At 35.5% G+C, this 21,773-nt stretch overlaps 1 protein-coding gene across 3 annotated transcripts in view; it reads left to right on the forward strand.

Annotated features, from left to right (window-relative positions):
- The window catches only part of LOC106069819 (uncharacterized), a 51,122-nt gene that overhangs the window by 5,856 nt on the left and 23,493 nt on the right, over nucleotides 1–21,773 (forward strand). For 2 of the 3 annotated variants that reach the window (XM_056040679.1, XM_056040680.1), the window contains exon 2: nucleotides 19,005–19,120. In XM_056040679.1, coding sequence (XP_055896654.1) covers nucleotides 19,005–19,120 — 116 coding nt within the window. Of the gene's footprint in view, nucleotides 1–6,833; nucleotides 7,188–19,004; nucleotides 19,121–21,773 lie in introns of those variants that run through there. The other variant, XM_056040678.1, reaches the window with a different exon arrangement.

The raw sequence follows: 21,773 nt of genomic DNA on the forward strand, positions 1-21,773 counted from the left end.
TTCATTTCTTCCTGATAGAGTGCGATGTTCAAGTGTGTATTTGTTTTCTCACATTTGGTAAGTGTGTCAACCTTCTATTTCCTTCTATTTCAACAATGAAGAACAGTGATCTTGCTGTTGTTGAGCTTTACAAGGTCACGCAATATCTTTGGTACACAATCTTTTGGATGTTCCTTCAGATTATGTGGATAATTACACCCTAGCCCAAATCTACCGACGGGAGATGCGAGCAGGCAAGGTGACCACCTGGTCGTGAGGTTTGCGCGCTGGACTGTCGTTCGGATTTTTCGATGGTCGAGGGTTCAAATCCTGCCCGCTCCCATCCCCCGTCGTCCTGCGGGAGGTTTGGACTAGGAACTAAACTATCTTTAACTCTGAAGGAACATCCGAAACATGTAAAACATTTTACAAACATTTTACAAACGTCAGTCCAGGCATCAGAGTTTGTCAAGCTTTGAAAGACTATTTTTTTTTTGTAAAAAAAAATTAACTTTTTGGTGAACTTGGCTGATTCGCTAGCAAGGAAGCTGTTAGCTCCAGTGCTCCTATTTCTTCTCTATGGTTGTCCAAAAGCTCCATGATTACAATGAACTTAATTTTTTAATTATTTTTTCTCCATTGGGCCATTCAATGAGTATTCCAGCTCCTCCGTTTGTGGAGGCTTTCTGAGAACCATCCATGCAAAACTGACCCATTGGTTGTTAGGGCAATGGATTTGCAGAAGAGTTCACTAAATTCTTGAGCTCTGTTGGAATATAGTCAAATATTTCTGTCTTCTTATGTAAATCTTTGCAAACAACATATTTCTGCAAACTACATATTTCTGTAGACAGCTGGCAGAGTCAACCTTGTCTGGTAATGATGTATTTTTTTATTCAAATTATTATGGCTCAAGAAATCAAAGAAAAACTGCTCTTTGTGAAAACTTTTACTATGATACTTAAGGCACATTAATATTTAATGTTTTGAAGAACTACTTCATAAAACAACAAGTCCCTATATGAAAAATTATCTCCGTAGCAACGGATGGTGAGCTTGCAAACCTTTAAAAATAAGAAGTTTTCAATGTGTTTAGTGATTGTATGCTATACGTATTAACTGTTATATAATGGGTTTAAATTTAAATTTCGTTAATAAATTTATAAAAAAAAATTAATTCAACTTAAAATGTAGTTTTAAATTAGTTTTTCACTCTTCGTATCACTGGTTAGAAGTTATGTTACACAAAATGTGTAATTTGAAATTGATGAACTTTCAAAAATTCACTATTACTTAAGTAGGGGGTCTACGGAAAACCAGAAAACATGGCAAGGGGTCTACGAGACAAAAAAGTTTGGGAACCACTGCTCTAATAGCACTAGGGAAGAAGGAGTATTTGTACAAATTTGTCCTAGCATATGGGACGAGGCAAGACATTATATGGGGTTGTTATATGGATCTTTATAAACAAGTATTGTTAGCTATGTTATTATTCTTTTCTAGCTTGACTTGGTAGATCTGTTCGAATTATATTATAGAACAGAAAGACTCTTTAAGTCTAATCATCTTCTTTCTTTGAAGTAACGTCTGTATTATATAAGATAAGATAAGTCTTTCCTGTTTTATTTGAAATTACTTTACGACCAAAACCCCGAAATCGGCCAGTTTCTCGATTTGGCCATTATCGCTTTACAGGGACTGGCCAAAGCGCGAAACGGTCGGCCATTTCGCGATTGGGCCAACCAGTCAACAGGAATTGATCATGTGCAGATTTTCTTAATATATACCTTAATAATAATTAAGTCATAGGTCAACATGCATGATTAGATGTATGATGCGTGGGACATAATCATCTTCTTTTTTTAATTAACGTCTGTATTATATAAGATAAGATAAGAAGATACATGAGATACTAAGAAATCTTTCAACATCCGTGTTTTCCCAAGTTCCGTTTAAACATTCAAAGCGTTTCCTGAGTCAGCCAAGAAAAAAAAAACAATGTGTAGGTTAACAATGAATGCACATAAAACTTGATTGTATACTCTATATCAGGGGTGAGCAACCATTTTCTACCGAGGGCCGCATTAAAAAAATGTGGGGACTGGAGGGCCGCAGAATTAAAGATACAAACAAGTATATACATATATATATATTATATTGTCCTCCCATTTGAGGAATTACAACAAGAGTAAGCAATTTCTTGAACTAATTTTACGAACGATTTTTTTAAATCACAACATTTCACCACAAATGTAGAATAGTACTAAATATGAAGTACAAAACTATTTACTCTTGTGCATAGTGCTCCGAAACCGTGGAACTAGCTTACGAGTTGTTGTTTTTTTCTTGTGACTGCTGTGAAATTCAGTCAATCAGCAACGATCTGCTCTGACACTTGATAATTTTCAAACAAAAAAAAAAAAAGCTTGTTCACGGATGATTGTGGTTCCATATAATGTGAAAGTTTAGCAGCAAAGTTTTTTTCAAGTGTGGATATACAGTTTCTTGCATCCATGAAACTCCCGCGTAAGAACAGACTGCAACTTCTCTTTCAGTTCATAATTTGCTTGGAGGTATGTCCTCTGGAGCTGAATCAGCTTCGGCATTAAATGGTAAGCTGAGGGTATTGAAAACTGGTTCCAGATTATTGACGTCTTGAAATTTGCTTTCAAATTCCACAATCAAGGAATCCAAATAAGTCTTGTACTTTTCAACCATTTCACTAGAATAGTTTCACCTTTCAGCCATGAAAATAACAAAACCTGATTTCACTTGCTGGTCTCAAGAAATGGAATAGCTTTGATTGAAAAGATTTAAGATGCACATACATTTCATGTGCAAGCAACCTATAGCAATGCTTCGGATGATAAACATGAAGTCTGTCTTCAACTCTTCAATAGAAATATTTGTAATAAGGTCACAGTCAATTTCTTTCAAGGAACCTAACAATTTCTTCCTTGAGATTCCATGTTCTTCAAATGCTAGGCCAGCGGTTACTACTGTGTTACCGAACATTGGAATGTTTTGTTTCCAAATCGTCATTAATCATCATCAAATCACATAAATGTATCTTACAATCTTAATATTTATTAATTCAATTAATCATCACCAAATCGGAACTGCCAGTCGGGGCCAACCTTAGATAATTGGAGGCCCTAGCCGAAGTGAATTTGGTTGCCCAAAATAAAATAGAAAAATAAAAATTTACAGCGAAAAAACTAAAAGTTTGCAATTTATTAAAATCCTGGTGCACTTCAAAAATAACATTGTGAAGAAGTTTCGCTATTTCTTCTCTGATTTACTGGAATATGCATCCTGTGCAAGGAGCACAACAATTTTAGGCCCTGGGAAGCTACATAGTTTACATATGCTTAAGATATCTTCTTGTTGCACAAATTTCAGCATTGTAATTCAATGCAGCTTTATGTAAACTTCCCCGTTACGAGTTTATGGTTGGGAAATTGTTCTTTATTTTATCAAAAAGCCCGTTTTTCTCAGTCAAGGCACGGGCTCCATCAGTTGTTACCCTTTGCCATCTTTTATGTATTTACAGGCCAACACAACACTTTCAACACAGTTCTTCATAGCATTGGATAATTACTGGCGTGAACTTGTGTCTTTGAATTTTTTCGAAACATTGCCATTTAAAATAATCTTCGTTTACTTTAAACTTTTTAGAATGACGTTTAGAGACAATGTTTCTTTAGCTTCTTCATTGTAACTGATAAGAATCAAAAGTTTCAGTAATTTCTTTAGTTATTTACAACTATTTATTTTTAATATATTTGCATTTTTATATGTGTGTAATGTTTGGGCACACCTGATTTCTCTAGGTGTCCGCGGGCCGCATAAAACTCTTCGGCGGGCCGCATGTGGCCCGCGGGCCGTAATTTGCCCACCCCTGTCTATATGGATTGTCTTCTGTATTAAAACTTAAAAGAATTTCGAAAAAAAAAATTTTTTTCGTTAAAGAACTACAAAGGAATTTTGTAACATTGCTAATTTCACTATGAAACTAATTTGTTAGAGGCCCCGAAATGGGAAAAGTCTCTATTAAATCATTGGTGTACAAAACGAACCACAATGGTGATGTCACAGCCCCCTGGGGCTCCCCTGTGTTAACTATGCGTTCATTAGATATAACATTGTTTACTCTAACCCTCTGAGCTCTCTGGGTCAAAAATTCATTAGCCCATAGTATTATGTATGGACTAATCTGCAACGCTTTCATCTTTTCAATGAGTAAATGAAGTTGTATAGTGTTAAAAGCTGATGAGAAATCAATGAAGAACAATCTTACATAAGTGTTCGGTAAGTCCAGATGTTTGTAGACACAATTTAAAATATTTAGGATGGCATCGTCCACACCTTTACCCTTTTGGTAAGCAAATTGTAAAGGGTCTAACTTATTACAAAGATCATTCAGAAAAAACATTTTAACCAATTTTTCTAAACATTTAGACACAATGGAAGTAAGTGAAACAGGTCTATAGTCATTCATTTCCTTCGGTTTGGAAACCTTTATAGATGACTTCCACACAGGTGGTATCTCATGTAATGATAAGCTTCCTGGACATTAATTTATTAAACTCTTGAATGAATTGCATCTACATGCGGAAATACCCGAAGACGTGTAGTCTGTTCGAGATATATATTTTCTAATTTTCTAGCCAAGTTTATAATTATTTCTTTTTTTATAATTTGAAAATTATAACGGCCGAACTATTCTCTCAAGTTTTCCCAGTGTGTCCAACGTCATTCTTTTTTTCTTAACAACATACTGTCGAATTTCTAGGAAAATCGTTAGAAACGTTTTCAAGATCCGTTTGCAGGATCCAGAAGGTTCCAAGAAGGTACAAGCTGAATAGAGGTATTGTAACAAGAAAAAAAAAGAAAAAAGAAAAACAAAACATACTTAAAAAAAAAATCTTCTTTACATTTTATAGAGCGATAATATCACTCTTAATAACTAATAAATGTAAAAATTTTTAAAATTCGCACAACTAACCTATAATATATGAGGGGGGTGGGACAGCATGTAAATCTCGAGTTTTCCGGTAGGGATCTTACGTTCGCAATATGTATTCGTCAAACAGTCTTAACCTATAATAATATTTTTTTTTCTTATTTTATGATTGGGGTAGAATGCAAACTATATATGTTATAGCTTAGAGAAAACAACTTTTGTGTTGTTGTTTTTTTAAGTTATCGTCAGAACTTCTAGCGCCAAAAAGGCCCGCGCCAAAACGGCTTCGCCAAAGTTCGCGTACCGTCGCTCCTGTTAGTATAGTTTTCTACATGTTTGATGGTTCTCACTGACCTGCCACGTCTCAAACGTGTGGGCAGTTTAGGCCAATAGCTCGTTGCCACGTCATAGGTCAGACGTCACGACATGTTGCTACTTTGAAGGGTCAGTGTTCTAGCCTTCTGTAATGATTCTGCCTAGTCGTTGGTTTTCCTGGCTGATTCAAGCAACCCATTCCATTCCCTATTAGCACTAGGGGATAAAGGAGCACTTATATAAATACGATCTAGCATATGGAATAAGAAATGTGTCTTTCTCTTTGTCTTTCTGAGAATTTTTTTTTAAGATTTTTATTTTTTTATTTTTTGTAAGTTATAGTTCAGTGTTTGGTGTATTCTTGCTATTTTACATTATAGTCTTCTATCTGAAACTGTCTCTAAATTTAATGATTTACTAATTGAGTTACTCTAATCACACGGAAATATTCCTTTGTTATAAATCTCACCGCTCTTTCCTTGCGTACATCTGTTCTAGTTTCTCAACGGTAACACATTGGACATGGACACGACTATTTTCTCTGGTCGGAAGTAGGGCTGTAGTTTTTGAAAGTTTATAGTTCACAGCTTCTGATATTCAAGCTGAAATTATTGAAACCTGCATTTTTATCTCTGAGTTCGAGGGACGAATTTTAATGTTTGCGCACACATTCTTTTTTGTTACCAATAGAAAATATGTGAGATAAGAATTATTTTTTTTTTACAAATTGCTTTTCTTTGTGCAATGTCTTGCATTGAGCGTTCTCAATACGCTATGCTACTATCTCTTGTCTGGAGCAGTTGGCAAGGGGTAGGGGGGAGAAAGAACGGGGTGTCTGGGTGATCGCTTTTTAAATGTATTTTTTTTTTAAAAAGGTAAAGACCTGAATTCAAATTTGTGGGCTAAAGCCTTATCTGGCTTCTCAAGCTAACGCGGTAACAATTGCGATAGTGAAGAGTCTATGAACATGGAAGATCGTATAGATATCTATTGTTTCTGTTTTATGTTTGTGTTCTCTCAGACGAAAAGCTAATATAAAAGGGGACTAATTCATGTTATACCACCAATTCAGTCAAGTACTGTTTCTTTCCCTTGTTTGGTGTACCAAACAAAAAAAATATTTTGTCAATAGTTAATTAACTGCTTGGTTAATTTTTGTACTTTTTTTAAAATTTTTGTTGTCAGGTACATAAATAATTGTGCGAAATTTCATCTTGGTTCGATATTAAATGTCCGAGAAATAACGTGTGCAAACCTCTGGCCGGACCAACTGACACACAAACACAGGCAGACAGAGTGAGTTGATATAAGCTTTGTAATAAGTTGAAGATTTGTGAGCCGTCTTTGTCGACGGTCGACAAATTTTTCATAGAATATGGTAACCAACTACAATAGATACGTTGGCGAAATAGAACAGGGTAGGCAAATACAACTATTTGACTTAATAGAATAACGTGGCAAACTAAAATGTGGTCAAATAGAGCTAAGAAAAATGACTAAACTGTGTTCCAGAAAGAAAAAAACGCCTACATTCACAAACTATTGTGAACAAATAAAACTTGGTGTTAGCTAAGCAGTTTCTTTTTCAAAATATTTTTTTGGGACGTAGAAAGGGGCATTCACACGACCTTGTTGAAATGAAGTGTGAGAGTAGTGGTTCCTAGATCAAAGTTTTTCTTAAGCAAACACGTTTATCATGTTTAATTTGAAATAAAGCTTTTAATGTGAGGCCATATCGAATGCACTTAAAAGTCTGCATCAGAGGGCATGTCACGGGTACATTTTATCTCTCTCGTTTAGTCCACCCTACCACCTCCCCACCCCCATACTTTGAGCTACATAATTATCACGTTGTGGCTGATACGCCATTGCTTTTAACATTATCAAGAAATATGAGACGCAGACAGAAAACTGGTGAAATTGAAAGGTATTTGAATTCTTTTAAAGGCTTGACCAAAAAAAAGTAAAATATAAAAAAAAAAAAAAAGAATTTTAAAGAAAAAAAAAACTATTCCATCTTTATACAGTTGACTAACGTTTGCAAGAGCTCTTAATAATTGAATCATAGATTTAACTGTTACACTCCGAACTGACGATACCAACGTTGATTTGACCCCATTAAATTAAATTAATTTTTGGTTTTATAAACTTAGATTTTTATTATATAAAAACAGCAAGCATTCTTCTATGTTTATATACCTAATAAGATATTTCCCGATTACATACAAAAAAAGTTTAATCATAACATGGTAATGAAACTAACGAATAAAATGAATAATTCCATTGGAACGTTGAAAATAATTACTAGCCAGCAAGTCATATAGTTTTATTTAATCAAAGTAGACCTGATCATCAGGGCCGTCCTTAGGGCACTGCAACCTATGCGGCTGCAGTGGGCCCCGCACTTTCATAGGCCCCGCGCTAACTCTACTTGTAAATTATTAAATTAAACAATTTTAACTTATAACAAGGTTTCCGCTGTCTCCTGATTTTCCAGGAGCTCCTGGAAATCTCCTGAAATGACAAAGTATGCGAAAAATGTCATGAAAATCTCCTGAAATTATTAAAATATCCTGAAAACTCAAAACATGTTCTGAAACATAGACAAAATTGTAATTTTGGTGTGTCATTCAATAAGGAAAACGTCAATCCTACTGGCAATTATTAAAAAAAATGGCTTTGTCAGCTTTCAATTAATAAAAATAATAGGGCGAATTTTAATTAAAACAGTAAGTTCCAATACTTAAACTACTGTAATAGTCAATGGCGTTTAAATATAGATCTATCTCGATCTCTTAAAAAATCAAAAGCGATATTTTGCCCGTCGATAGTAAATCTAAAAGTCAGATCTTATATCTTATCTTATATAATACAGACGTTACTTCAAAAAAAAGAAGATGATTACGTCCTACGCGTCATGCATTTAGTCATGCAAGATCTGAATGTTTATCGGCTTTATGTTGGAAATCTACCTTCTATTGTAAATGGCTGTAAAGTTAATTTGATCTCGATTTTGCAAGTACGAATAAAATGCAAATACGAATTTATTTTCTAAAACAAAAAATCTTATTTTTCACTTATTACCCTTATCCCTACCCAGACTAGGCCCCCTCGCAATCCATTTCGCATAGGGCCCAGCAATCTGTAGGACCGGCCCTGTTTTTTTCCCCCCACCCCTCGAAAAAAATTTCTGGTTAAGCGAATGTATAAATCTACTCAGAGTTTGTACAGTTTTTAATTTTACAAATTCTTATGATAGGCAGATTGATATACAAGTGCAAGACAGTGCGCTAAATGTTCTTGAACTTTTAATTAAATTCTTTAATGACCAGAGCATAGACTCATATATATATATTGTATCTAGACTGGACATGGATATCTTTTAACTCTACAAACAATGTGAAAATATTTTAAAAAGTTGAAACAATGTGTAGTTTTGTAAAGTAGTTATAGGAAGTAAAGTTTTTTTTTTCAACCCTAACCTATGTAGCATATAATTAAATTTTCTAGATCTAGTAATTAAACATGAAAAATAAGAGTACTCTCGTCTCATAATTATTATTTTGCAATTCTAAGACATATAATCTAGAAAGATCTAGGTAACCAATCTATTTAAATGTACATAAGATTATTAAAATCAACAGACAAAAATTATTTCGATCTGGAATTTTTAAAACATTATCGCAATGGAAACCAACAGGAAATGGCTTGGCTTGGTTTCATATATTAGCGTGAATATATAGTATATAGTTCTGTGATTAAAAGCCCAATCTAAAGAAAATATGAGAAATGATTTTGCATTATTTCTAAACTTTGAAAACTAAAGATGATTACTTTTCTAAGACAGAAAAGATTGATTGGGGCGACTTCCTTTAGAGCTTGTAAAAGAGTTACATGAAAAAAAATATACATAGGTAGGTATAGGTCTGTGAATCGATAATCTATTAATAAGAATTTGTTTCCGGTTTCCAGTCTAGATATAATATATAAGTCTATGGATCAGAGCCTACTCAGCGGGGAAAAAAAAAGGTGACTTTTCTGTTTGAGATAACATTTTCAACTCCAAATTTAATCTTAGTTGATAATACTTCAGACCATTATTTCGATCAAACTAGAGTTCCCCAGTGTGGCCAAATAAATAATAACCTTTTCCACAGATATACATCAACTGTCAAATTTCTAGGAAAATCGTTGAAGTTGTTTTCCAGAACCATGGCCTTTTTTTTTTATGCTTTTAACCCGATAAATGTTGTAATCTGAATGGAGGAATTGTGAAAAAAAGTATATCATGGGAGATAACAACGTTATTTTTATTCCTCTGTAAAATTTAATACATCATGTACAATTTCTGGGACGTGACCTCCTGTCCGTGCATTAAGATTGTCATAAATCAAAACTAGAACAGACTAGAGCCCTGACAGTTACAACAAACGAATATTCACTTTTGATTAGAGTAACACCATTAGTAATATCAATAAAATTTGGAGACATTTTTCAGGACAGAAGACTAAAAAATCACGTAGCAATAAGACAGAACACTTTGAACCTTAATTCAAAAATAGAAAAACAAAATCTAATAAAATACTCAGAAAGACACAAAGATAATGACATATTTCTTATTCCACTTGCTAGGACAAATTCATACAAGTGCTCCTATTTCCCTAGTACCATTAGAGCATGGAATGGGTGCTTGAATCAGCCAGGAAAACCAAATACTTAGCAGTGCTTGTGACTGATATAACATGTATGGATAGATTGACACATGAATTGCGTAGGCGTAATTATCTTCACTTTAAAAGTAACATCTGTAGTTTATAAGATAAGATAAGATAAGATATATTATTTAATATATATCAATATATCAATATATTATTGAAAAGGTTAGGGTTCGGTGTTTCTCTAGCCTCAAACGTTTACTTGTGACGTCCCATAATCCAAAAAAAAGCTACTCTCCTCCCCCAAGAAGCTGGTCAAGCCGCGACGCGAAGGTTTTACCTAAAATTTGAGCATACAAAATTATTTCTCCTGGCTTCAAAAACGCACCATTTCTACTGGCGTCAAGAACGCACTATTTCTCCTGGGTTCAAACGCACTATTTCTCCTGGGTTCAAACGCACTATTTCTACTGGCGTCACTATTCGCTTCCGAGAACGTCCGCATGACCCTCCTCGAGTTTATAATCCGGGTCAACGTCTCTCCATATCCCTGCTATTTAGCGGTTGCATTCGCCGCAACGTACTGGAGTGTAAAACTATCGCAGCTGCTACCTCACAAACTGTCTTTATTCCACGGATATCTCTGACTCCACTAGATTCAAATTCGCCTTTTACCTTTACGCGCAGACAATTTCCTGTTAGATTAGTCTTTGCCATGACAATTAATAAAGCACAAGGCCAAACGTTCAAAGAGCCTGTATCTTCCAAAACCTGTTTTCAAACATGGACTATTGTATGTTGCTCTCTCCAGAGTTCCTTCTTTTCATTCACTCACAGTCGTTTGCCTAAGCCCCTCCTATTCTGACAACTGTGTTATTTCAGGAAGTGTTCACACGTCACTAGATAGCGGAGTATGCTACGCCGCGGGTCGACTAGTACGTTTATAATAGGCTTGATACTCCCCTCCCACCTTATGGTTATCAAGACGTAATCGTGAAGATAGAAATTTAACCGTTCCGACTTATGGAGTCGCATTGTCGTAGACGTGTTGAAATGCCAGATTGAAAGGATTTTTTTTTGAATTTATGTATTACAGAGACCTCTTTTGAATGTAATAACGTCTAAATCTTAGATAATTGAATAGTTTAATTTAAACCTTTTTTCATAATGTTGTCATTTTTTGACATATACTCAAATACGGCTTTACACATTGAATGGAATTGTAAAAAAAATATATATATATCATGTTAGATTACTACCTCTCTAGTTGTCAGAATGTCGCGCCTTCTTTTAGACTTCGCTCAACAGTTTGAGAAACCGTGGGCTAGGATTTATTAAAACACAGTAGATAGGAGACTTGTGTGTGTGTGTGTGTGTGTGCATACAAAAGAATTCATTGATTTTCATGCTGAAAGTTTACAAGCAAAATAAAAAAAAAATTCTGTAAGAAAAAAGAAAGCCTATCTATGGGGAAGACTATCCCACATATAATTACGTACGTGACGTTTTGGCGCTGCCGTTTTGGCTATGCCGTTTTGGCGCGAGACGTTTTGGCGCGATCCGTTTTGGCGACGGGGACATTTTGGCGCGAGATATAATTTGACGATAGTTTAATAAGCACATAGCTTTTATAATGTTTATTTCACTCTACCATAATATTGTATACATTGTATGAATTCTAACACCGTTCAGCGAATTGTTTTTTTTTTTGTTTTTTTAGTTAGAAAATATATACGAACTATCTAAGTGTCACACTTTAATATAACAAAAACCATGTTAACATCTAAAGCTATATTACGCTGAATGACGACAATAGCTACACACGTAGTAAAGATCAAGACACGGAATGTGGTCAGTACAAACTCTAACGTGAATCCACCAATGTAAACAAACACTAGGGGCGACAATAGATAGAAACAAATTCACGACACTAAGATACTTTGTTAAGATATATTTTGAGAAATTGGGTAGGGGTGATGAAGTTATTTCCTTTATTCAATTACAAACAAAATATCAAACAAAATAATTCATTGCTAAGAATTAATTGACTAATTAGTTAATTTTTAAATTGATTCATGTTTGTTAGATACAAACAAAATTGTTTAAAGTCTCAAATGTATCGGATAACGATTAGAATCATCTAAGGGGACCAAACCCAACATATTTAGCCATAAATGTGACTACTGAAGGATTAATTCCCTTGTTGGTATCAAACAAAATAATTAATTGACTAATAAGTTACTCTTATTTTTTTTTAATTAATTCATGACTTCATGACCAATGAATAATTGTGCAAAGTTTAAACTTGATCCGAGAAATAACGTGTACAAACATTTGACCAGACAGACAGACAGACAGAGTTGATGTAAGCTTTGTACAAATCTAACGTAAGTGCCTACAGTACAGAATCAATGAACATAAATCAAAACAAGTGATTTCTTCAAAATAAAGCACATTGTCGCATCTCAAAGTGTTTCAAAACTCAATACTGAAAAATTGGATATGCACCTATTGCTTTGCCAGCAAGTCATATAGTTTTATTCAATCAAAGTAGACCTGATCATCAGTGCCGGTCTTAGGGCACTGCAACCTATGCGGCCGCAGTGTGCCCTGCACTTTTATAGGCCCCGCGCTAACACTAGTTGTAAATTATTAGATTAAACAATTTGAACTTAACAAGGTTTCCGCTGCCTCATTATTTTCCAGGAGCTCCTGGAAATCTCCTGAAATTATTAAAATATCCTGAAAACTCATACAAATGTCCTATAAAATAGACAAAATTGTCATTTTGAGGTGTCATTCAAGTTGGAAAACGCCAATCCTACTCACGATTAAAAAAAAAACACCCCAGTAATGTCAGCTTTCATTGAATAAAAATAATAAGGCGAATTTTAACCATACAAGAAGTTCCAATGCTTCATTTACTGTAATAGTATGTGTCATGTAAATATAGATCTAAAACTATCTCGATTTCTGAAAAAAATCAAAAGCGATATTTTGCTAGTCGATAGTAAATCTAAAAGGCAGATCTGAATGTTTATCGGCTTATTGTAGATGACTCGTAATTTAATTTGACTGTGATTTTGGCCAAGGAGTATTTATTTTCAAAAAAGAAAAAAAAAAGTATTATTTATCCCTTATCCCTTATCCTTATCCCTATCCAGACTAGGCCCCCGCGCAATCCGTTTCGCATAGGGCTCCGCAATCTGTAGGACCGGCCCTGCTGATTATCATCTAGCTCTCTTTCGTCAGCACAGACATAAATCTTGACAGGAGTAAATATTCTTTGTTCATTGGGCTCATTACATTTCCAAACCAAACCAAACAAACGTTTGGAGCTCAAACATCGAGTCTGAAGTTTGCTTAACGCGGAATCGATAGCGACACGTGACGACAGATATAAGATTATGCTGATCAGATCAATTTAACGAAAATAAGCAGAATCTTAGCCATCATTTACATCATTGATTCGTCTCAATCGTATCTTATCTTACATGTTATGTTGAGATGTAAGTTCGAGATAAACAATATTGTCTAATTTTCAATTTGTGATTTTTGCATATAATATTTTAATGTGACAGATAGACGGGGTAACAGTAGACTTAGAGCCTTCAGCACCGTTCGGCGCATTGGGCGGCAAGCAATCTCCACAAAGATCTGTCACTGGCAATGTTTGTCCACTGTTCTTAGATTAACATATATATCACACAAAACAAAAACTTGTCCTAATGTCCTATTGACCTAAAATTTAAAAAAATAAGTCCAATATTTCCTTTTGAAACGCTGAATCAGCTGTGATGTCCTATCTGACGTAGTCAAACTGTCAGTCGGTGGTTAATGTAAGTTTGTTTTTATTCCTTTATTAAGGACTTATTACTAATGTTACTATTGGTCTTCAGTTTAACAGCTTAGAAATATCAGTTTAACAGCTTGAAAATATCAGTTTAACAGTTTAGAAATATCCGTTTAACAGCTAAGAAATATCAGTTTAACAGCTTGGAAATATCAGTTTAACAGTTTAGAAATATCAGTTTAACAGCTAAGAAATATCAGTTTAACAGCTTGGAAATATCAGTTTAACAGCTTGGAAATATCAGTTTAACAGCTTAGAAATATCAGTTTAACAGCTTAGAAATATCAGTTTAACAGCTTGGAAATATCAGTTTAACAGTTTAGAAATATCAGTTTAACAGCTTAGAAATATCAGTTTAACAGCTTAGAAATATCAGTTTAACAGTTTATAAATATCAGTTTAACAGCTTACAAATATCAGTTTAAAAGCTTAGAGCAGTGACTCCTTGGCTAAGGCTCTTCAACGAAAAGTTCAAGGCATGCAAGGAACGCATTTGATTAACTTGCCTTGTAGTAGACGTGTACATTTTTTTAAAACACAAAGTCTATAGAAAAGAGGAAGACCAAAACAATACTAGCACGAATAGTAACCCGTCTTTTTCATAATTCTTTTTTTCTGCAAGTTCGTTAAAAAAATAAAATAAATTCAGCAAGCAAACATTACTTTATGACCTTATCAGAATTTTACCAGAAAAGGGTCTAAAATTACCAAATGCATGACATGGACAAAAAGCCGGTGTTTACAAAGACCCTATAGCTCCGGTTGTTTTTTCAGGAGGATGTGAATTCAGAGGTTTGATTGCCAATATTGACTGTTACAGTAGTTCTAATGAAAGGTCCCTAGTTCGATTGTAAAGCGGTGAACTACATTATTAAAAAAAAGAAATTGATATGGTTAAGTAAACAATTTCTACTTTTTATTTAAATATGTTGTTTTTTTTTTAGAAAACTAGACCTTGTCTGGAAACTTAAGAACTGGAATTTTAGGCACCGGTAATTTAGGCACCCTGTAATTTAGGCACCCGGTAATTAAGGCACCCAGAAATTTAGACGCCGGTAAATTTGACACTTTCTGACGAGGCGGAAAATTAGGCACCGGAAAATTAGGCACCGGAAATTTAGGCACCGGAAATTTAGGCACTCTTTAATAGCGACCTTAATTTTGAACATAAACATTTTGACGCATAATCTATCCTTAGGCTTTGGACTGCTGGTGACATTATCAAAAATACCAACGTTAACTATTTCTAAATGCATTTTCACAGGGCCGGTCCTAGCAATTACGGGGCCCTATGCGAAACTGATTGCACGGGGCCTAGTCTAGGTGAGAATAAGGATAGTAAGTGAAAATTAAGATTTTGTATTAGAAATTAAATTCGGCTTTGCATTTTATTCATCCTTTTCTAAGTACAAGTTAAATTTACTTTACGAATCTTGCAACCTATGGTATATTTTTATGCCAGTGACTATAAAAGTAAATACAGTATTGGAACTTCCGGTTATGGGGAAAATTTGTCCGATCGTTACATTTTATTAAATGAAAGCTGACATAGGCCTTTTTTTATCGCGCGTAGGAATGGCGTTTTCCATAATAAATGACACACACAAATGATTATTTTGTCTATTTTTCATGAGATTTTTATGAGTTTTCAGGAGATTTTAATTAGTGCAGGACATTTCCATAAGTTTTTCGTATATACCGGTATTTTGCAATTATTAATTACACATAGAATTAGCGCGGGGCCTATGAAAGCGCGCGGCCCACTGCGACCGCATAGGTTGCAGTGGCCTAAGACCGGCCCTGCATTGTCATGTGACAAAAGAAAAGCTGAACAAACGGGGGAAAATGACTATTTTGAGAATGCGGGGACAAAATGGCTATTTTGATAATGCAGGGACAAAATGACTATTTTGAGAATGCAGGACAAAATGACTATTTTGAGAATGCGGGGACAAAATTACTATTTTGAGAATGCGGGGACAAAATGACTATTTTGATAATGCGGGGACAAAATGGCTATTTTGAGAATGCGGGGACAAAATGACTATTTTGATAATGCGATAATGATTTTTTTTTGTATTGATAATTAATCAATATGATTAAATATTTAGTTACTAATGTAAATACATTAGATTAAATGTTCAATATAAAAATATTTATGATAAATTATGTCGCTACCCCTCATAGTTCAACTTATAATGAAAGCATTTAAAACAACGTTTTTGTTTGCTGCTATATAAATGCGCGGGAGAATGTGTACTATGCATACTGTAGTATAGCTCAGTGAACGTATGTTTGTGTTGTATTTAACTTATCTTAAGGGGTAAAGCGCTTGGCTTCTGAACCGTGTCCCGGGATCGAATCCTGGGGAAGACAAGGATTTTTAAATTTCGGGTAAAGAATACATAATGAAAATGAATTTCTATTCTAATCCTTAAATAGGTCGTTATAGCAAGTAACTAATCAGTAACTGCTTCCTTTACAAGGAGGCGAGGTGGCTGAGTGGTAAGGCGCTTGGCTTCCGAACAAGGGCCCCGGGTTCGAATCCTGGTGAAGACTATGATTTTTACTTTCGGTATCTCTAGGGCGCCTATGAGTACACTCAGCTCTAATGGGTACCTGACATTAGTTTGGGAAAGTAAAGGCGGTTTGTCGTTGTGCTGGCCACATGACACCCTCGTTAACCGTGGGAAACAGATGACCTTTACATCATCTGCCCTATAGATCGCAAGGCCTGAAAGGGAAACTCTAATTTACTTTTTAATAACTCCTAGCGCCAAAACGGCTGGCACCAAAACTGCTGCGCCAAATGTTGCGTAACGTCACATGTGTAAATATAGTTTTCTACATGAGCGCTTTTCTGATACAAGATAGGTCTTACTGCAACTATCAAAAAGCTACGAAATGGCTGTTAAATTAAAGCTGATATAAATAAATTAAATGATGGTACCACTCTACACTAAAGATCCAAATTGGGACTCGTGATCGAGAGGTTAAGTACGCTTGAACTTGGCTTGGCTTGGCTAACTATGATGAGGGCTCGAGGTTCAAATACCCGCCTCGAGCAGAGTTGTGTACTGAGCGCCTAAAGGTAGCACGGAAAAAAAAACACTGGTCCACAAATGAGTTTGGACCAAAGCGCTCTGAGCATGCTATAAGCATAAAAGTAGCGCAATATAAAAGCTATACTTTATTTATCTTATGCATTCCTCGTAGCGTCGCGACTCCACAATCATTGACCAGCGGCTACTCCTGATACCTGCTGCAATACCAAGTGCCCGATAAATCGCTGCAGATTTATAAAAACAATCTGTTGAATAACTTGAAATGTCATAACTGTTCATGAAACAAGCTGTGATAAAAATTGATCATTTCCTTTAATAAAATAATTGGACAGATTTCTAAAGTGTATAATGTCATTGTCATTAAGGTAATTACAGAAGAAAACAAAATTCTGCTCATGAATATTTCCTGCCAACACAGCTCGCTTTATATTAATATATATATATATTATTTCAAAAAAGACTCTAACGATTTTCTTTAAAATTTCAAGGTATATGTATATAAATGAAAAAATAATAATTTCTCAACTCATTGGCCACAAGGGGGAAACTTGAGGTTGACCTTTATGTCGGTTTGAAAATGTTTTATTGGCGAAAAATTAATTTTGGCTAGAATGTTTTATGAATGAACATTTTTCATGACGTCAAAGGGAAGTATATTGACACCGCTTACGTCACTAGGCTAACAGCAGTACACTAAACAATGTCTTTGAAACATGCACAAGTTTTAATGAATTACTGTTAGCCTTTTCACACTTTATCTTGAGATGTTTTCTACGGCTCCTTAAATTTTAAATAAAAAAGGTGGAGCCCGAAATCTTGGTCAGTATTTCGACAAAGGCTGTAGCAATTTTACTAGAGATTCGACAGTTTATGTATATCCTCGAAACAGCAATTACTAGCTACTAGCTCAAATCCTGAAAACTTTGGCTTGATTATTTTCTTATACTATAAAGTAGAAAGTAATGCGTTTGTATGTATGTTACGAAAAGAAATTAAAACCGTTTGACCAATCTTCATAATACTTGGCATATATGTTCCTTAGGTACTAACTGGAACCTTGACGTATGTATAGTAGCCATAAAACAAAATTAAAACCCTCAAAAAAAAATTGCCCAACTGTGAAAGTATCGCTATTTTATGGATCTAGGCCATGTTTACAATGTTAACATGTGAAAAGATCGAAAGGATCTAGATCTAATTTTAAGAACTACATTTTGCAGTTTTTTACTTTGACACATGAAAATTACAAAATATAGTCTATTGATTTCATTACTTAATAAAATAAAGCTTCAAATTTGTCTTTCTAAAGCATTTTTACATAAATTCGTTCCTTATATCTGCGAAGTTAGAAGTCCTTTATAATTCCATTTATTTAACAAATCGGGTAAGCCCGTTTTAATTGTACTTTATATCCCATTCATCTCGCGCTACTTTAATTTTTAATAGATGTGAATGTATCGGCTTAACGAGTAAGCCCATTTTTGCAAAACTAATTTTATTTTCGTAGCGAAAGAGAAAAAACGTGAAAGGATCATTAGCTAAGTTTAACATACATCTAAATCCAATCCACTACATTATTAATACACATACTATGGTCTGCAGACCCTGGGTGATGTCAGGCTAGTAATTTAATAGAGTTCAATTATCGTGTTCATGTTTCCATGTATTTCGTCATTCGACTCAAATGTTTGTATTCAATCGTCTTTAATGAGGTGTTGGGTTGAATAAATAAATAGATGTTCACGTAATTTTTTTTGCACCGTCTTATGTAGCGATTGGCTAGATAACAATTCATTGAAGAAATGACTAAAGCTGACTGGAATGACTTCTTGCTATATTGAAGCATGACAAGATCTACAAGAATGAGAAATTGTTATATCTACGTTTACCTTCAGAAAGGAAGTATCGATTTTAAATATCAGATTTTCTATGTCACTTTGTTTTAATTGAAAACATGAAAATCTAAAGAAAAATGTAAAAAAAAAAAGTGGACATTTCAATCTTATAGACAGAAAATAGCCTAAGCCTGTATATAGTGTCCAGACTTAGGTCAGACAGACTGATATTAATAAGATTTTTATATGGATGAATTCTTTACAAATTTTGCGTTTTTTTTTTTTATTGTAGCGAGCTAAAAATTTGTTTAGTCTTTTTTTTATTTATTTGTTTAGGTTTTTTCTTCAGTCACGCAGTCGACTGGTGAAGTTTTGTGTGGTCTCAGGGGCGGTAACTCTGGTGTCATTCCTGGCCTACTACTACACGCCTGTACATGAGTTTGAACTGTATTGTGAGTTTTGTCCCTTTTTTTATTTTTCACTGTAATTTTGCATGGGTAGAAAACTCTAGCTACTCATACACTTAGAGCCTTAAATAAAAAAAAAATAATTTACACCTGAGATGAACTATGGAATTCGAGAAGTCAAATTACAAAAATCAATTTTATATCTGTGATGAGATAGTACATATGAGGAGTCCAATGTCCTCTATGCAATATAGTGATACACAATGAAACTAGACCCTCAACTGGGGTCGAATCTTGGTGAAGAATTGGTTTTTGAATTTCGGGATTTTAAGGGCACCCCTGAGCCCACCCAACCCTAATAGGTACCTGACTTTAGTTGAGGACAGTAAAGGTGGTTTATAGTCTTGCAGGCCACATGACACCCTACGTGTTAACTGTAGGCCACAGAAACAGAGAATCTTAAGGTCGCAAGGTCCGAAATAGGAATTCCTTAGCCCTTTATCTGGATAAACCGTTCATTAGCTTACAAATTGTTGAGACGCACTTTAGGTGACTGCTAGTGAGCGCGCAATTGTGACGACATCAATTCAAAGCGAGACTGTAGCTTAGGTCTAGATAACCAGACAGACGAGGCTAGGCTTTCATGGTTGCAACGTCTTTGTTATAGTGGCTGAGACTAGACCGTTCCCGTTCAGTATTAAACATTCATATTTGATCTACTCCTGTTGATTTACTTTATTGTAAATCTCTTAATCTGTAAGTCTGTTAATAAGAACTCAGAGTAATCACACACGTAGAGAAACAATCCGAGCATCTGATCAACACAAACTCTACAGACCCAGATTAGGCATATTATAAAATACATTTTTAGATCAGTTTCATTATCTAAGATATCTTAGGGCTAGTATCTCGATACAGGCTGCGAATATTATATTTAAAAATGTATTAAGATCCATGTACTTGCCATATACATTATGGGGGCGCGATGGCTGAGCGGCAAAGCGCTTGGCTACCGAACCGAGGTGCCGGGTTCGGATCCTGGCGATGACTGGGATATTCATTACGGGATCTTTGGGAGCGTCACCAGCTCTAATGGGTACCTGACATTAGTTGGGGAAAATAAAGGAGGTTGGTCGTTGTGCTGGCCACATGAGGCCGCAGAAACAGATGAAACAGATCGTAAGGTTTTAAAGGGGAAAATATTTTTACTTCTTATATACATTATAGTATGTGAAATAAAAATATGTAGAAATATATAGAAATGGTATTTAGGTTAGGCTTAGGTGTGGAATTGTGCTACTCCTGCAGATAATCAGCTTGATGTAAAATGTCGCGTTTCGGATGTCATCCCTGCATATCAAAGTGGTCTGAGAGGTTAGGTGCTAGACTTCCGAACCGAAAGGTTTTAGTTTCGAATCTCGGTGAAGACTAGGGTTTTTAATTTCGGGACCTGAGTCCACCCAGCTCTAACAGTTGTTGGGGAAAGTAAAGTTGTTGGTTGTTTTTCCGGCCACACGACCCCATCGTTAAGCGTCGGTCATTAAAACAGAAGACCTTTACATCATCAGCCACATAGATCAAAAGGTCCTGAAAGGGAAATTGTTTTCTAATTGCAATATTTTCAAATAATAGCTTCACATTTATTTTAGTATTTTTTATGCAACTAGGTCATAACTTCTTTCATATTACATATGTTTGCAAACATTGCAATCTGGTGTTACTAGATATTAACGAACACCACAGCGGTAATATTGTACTCCAGGATGATTGTTTTGTTTGCCCAATAGTAAGCAATATTTGGAAGATGGTTCCTGCTTTCCCTATCCGGCATGCTAAATTGTGATATGGATCGCCATTGCTTGTAATCTTTCTTCATAAATAAATGAACGTTTTTATTTGAGCATACCCGTGGTACAAGATTACTCTAATATTCGTTGTGAATGTTTATCTCTCTCTTTCTCTCTCTCTCATTGTCACTCTGTCTCTCGGGAGAGTTTTGTGTGTTTTTGCGAGCAATGAAACTAAAGACAAGTCTATCAGAGTAATGGGAAAGGGAGGAGACTGTGTCAATACTCTCATTTTTCTATGGACGTAATGCGTGGTGCCCCTTACGGGGGAGGAACCATCTCTCCTGGTGTTCAGTTAACAAATCAATTAGGATCAGAAACTTCCCCCCCCCTCTTTTCCGACCTTTATTTTAACACCTTAGATCTTTTATTTTTCTGGTGATCTAATACTCACCTTTAATTTTTAAATCCTCATAAAGGCTTACCCCCCCCTCTATCTCTCCTCCTCCTGTCTCTCCTCCTGTCTCTCCTCCTCCTCTCTCTCTCCTCCTGTCTCTCCTCCTGTCTCTCCTCCTGTCTCTCCTCCTGTCTCTCCTCCTGTCTCTCCTCCTCCTGTCTCTCCTCCTGTCTCTCCTCCTCCTCTCTCTCCTCCTGTCTCTCCTCCTCCTCTCTCTCCTCCTCCTCTCTCTACTCCTGTCTCTTATCCTCCTCCTCTCTCTCTCTACTCCTGTCTCTTCTCCTACTCCTCTCTCTCCTCCTCCTCTCTCTACTCCTGTCTCTTCTCCTCCTCCTCTCTCTCTCTCCTCCTGTCTCTCCTCCTCCTCTCTCTCTCCTCCTGTCTCTACTCCTCCTCTCTCTCCTACTCCTGTCTCTCCTCCTCCTCTCTCTACTCCTGTCTCTACTCCTCCTCC

This window comes from Biomphalaria glabrata, chromosome 9 (genome assembly GCF_947242115.1).
Source record: "Biomphalaria glabrata chromosome 9, xgBioGlab47.1, whole genome shotgun sequence".
Lineage (NCBI taxonomy): Eukaryota > Metazoa > Mollusca > Gastropoda > Planorbidae > Biomphalaria > Biomphalaria glabrata.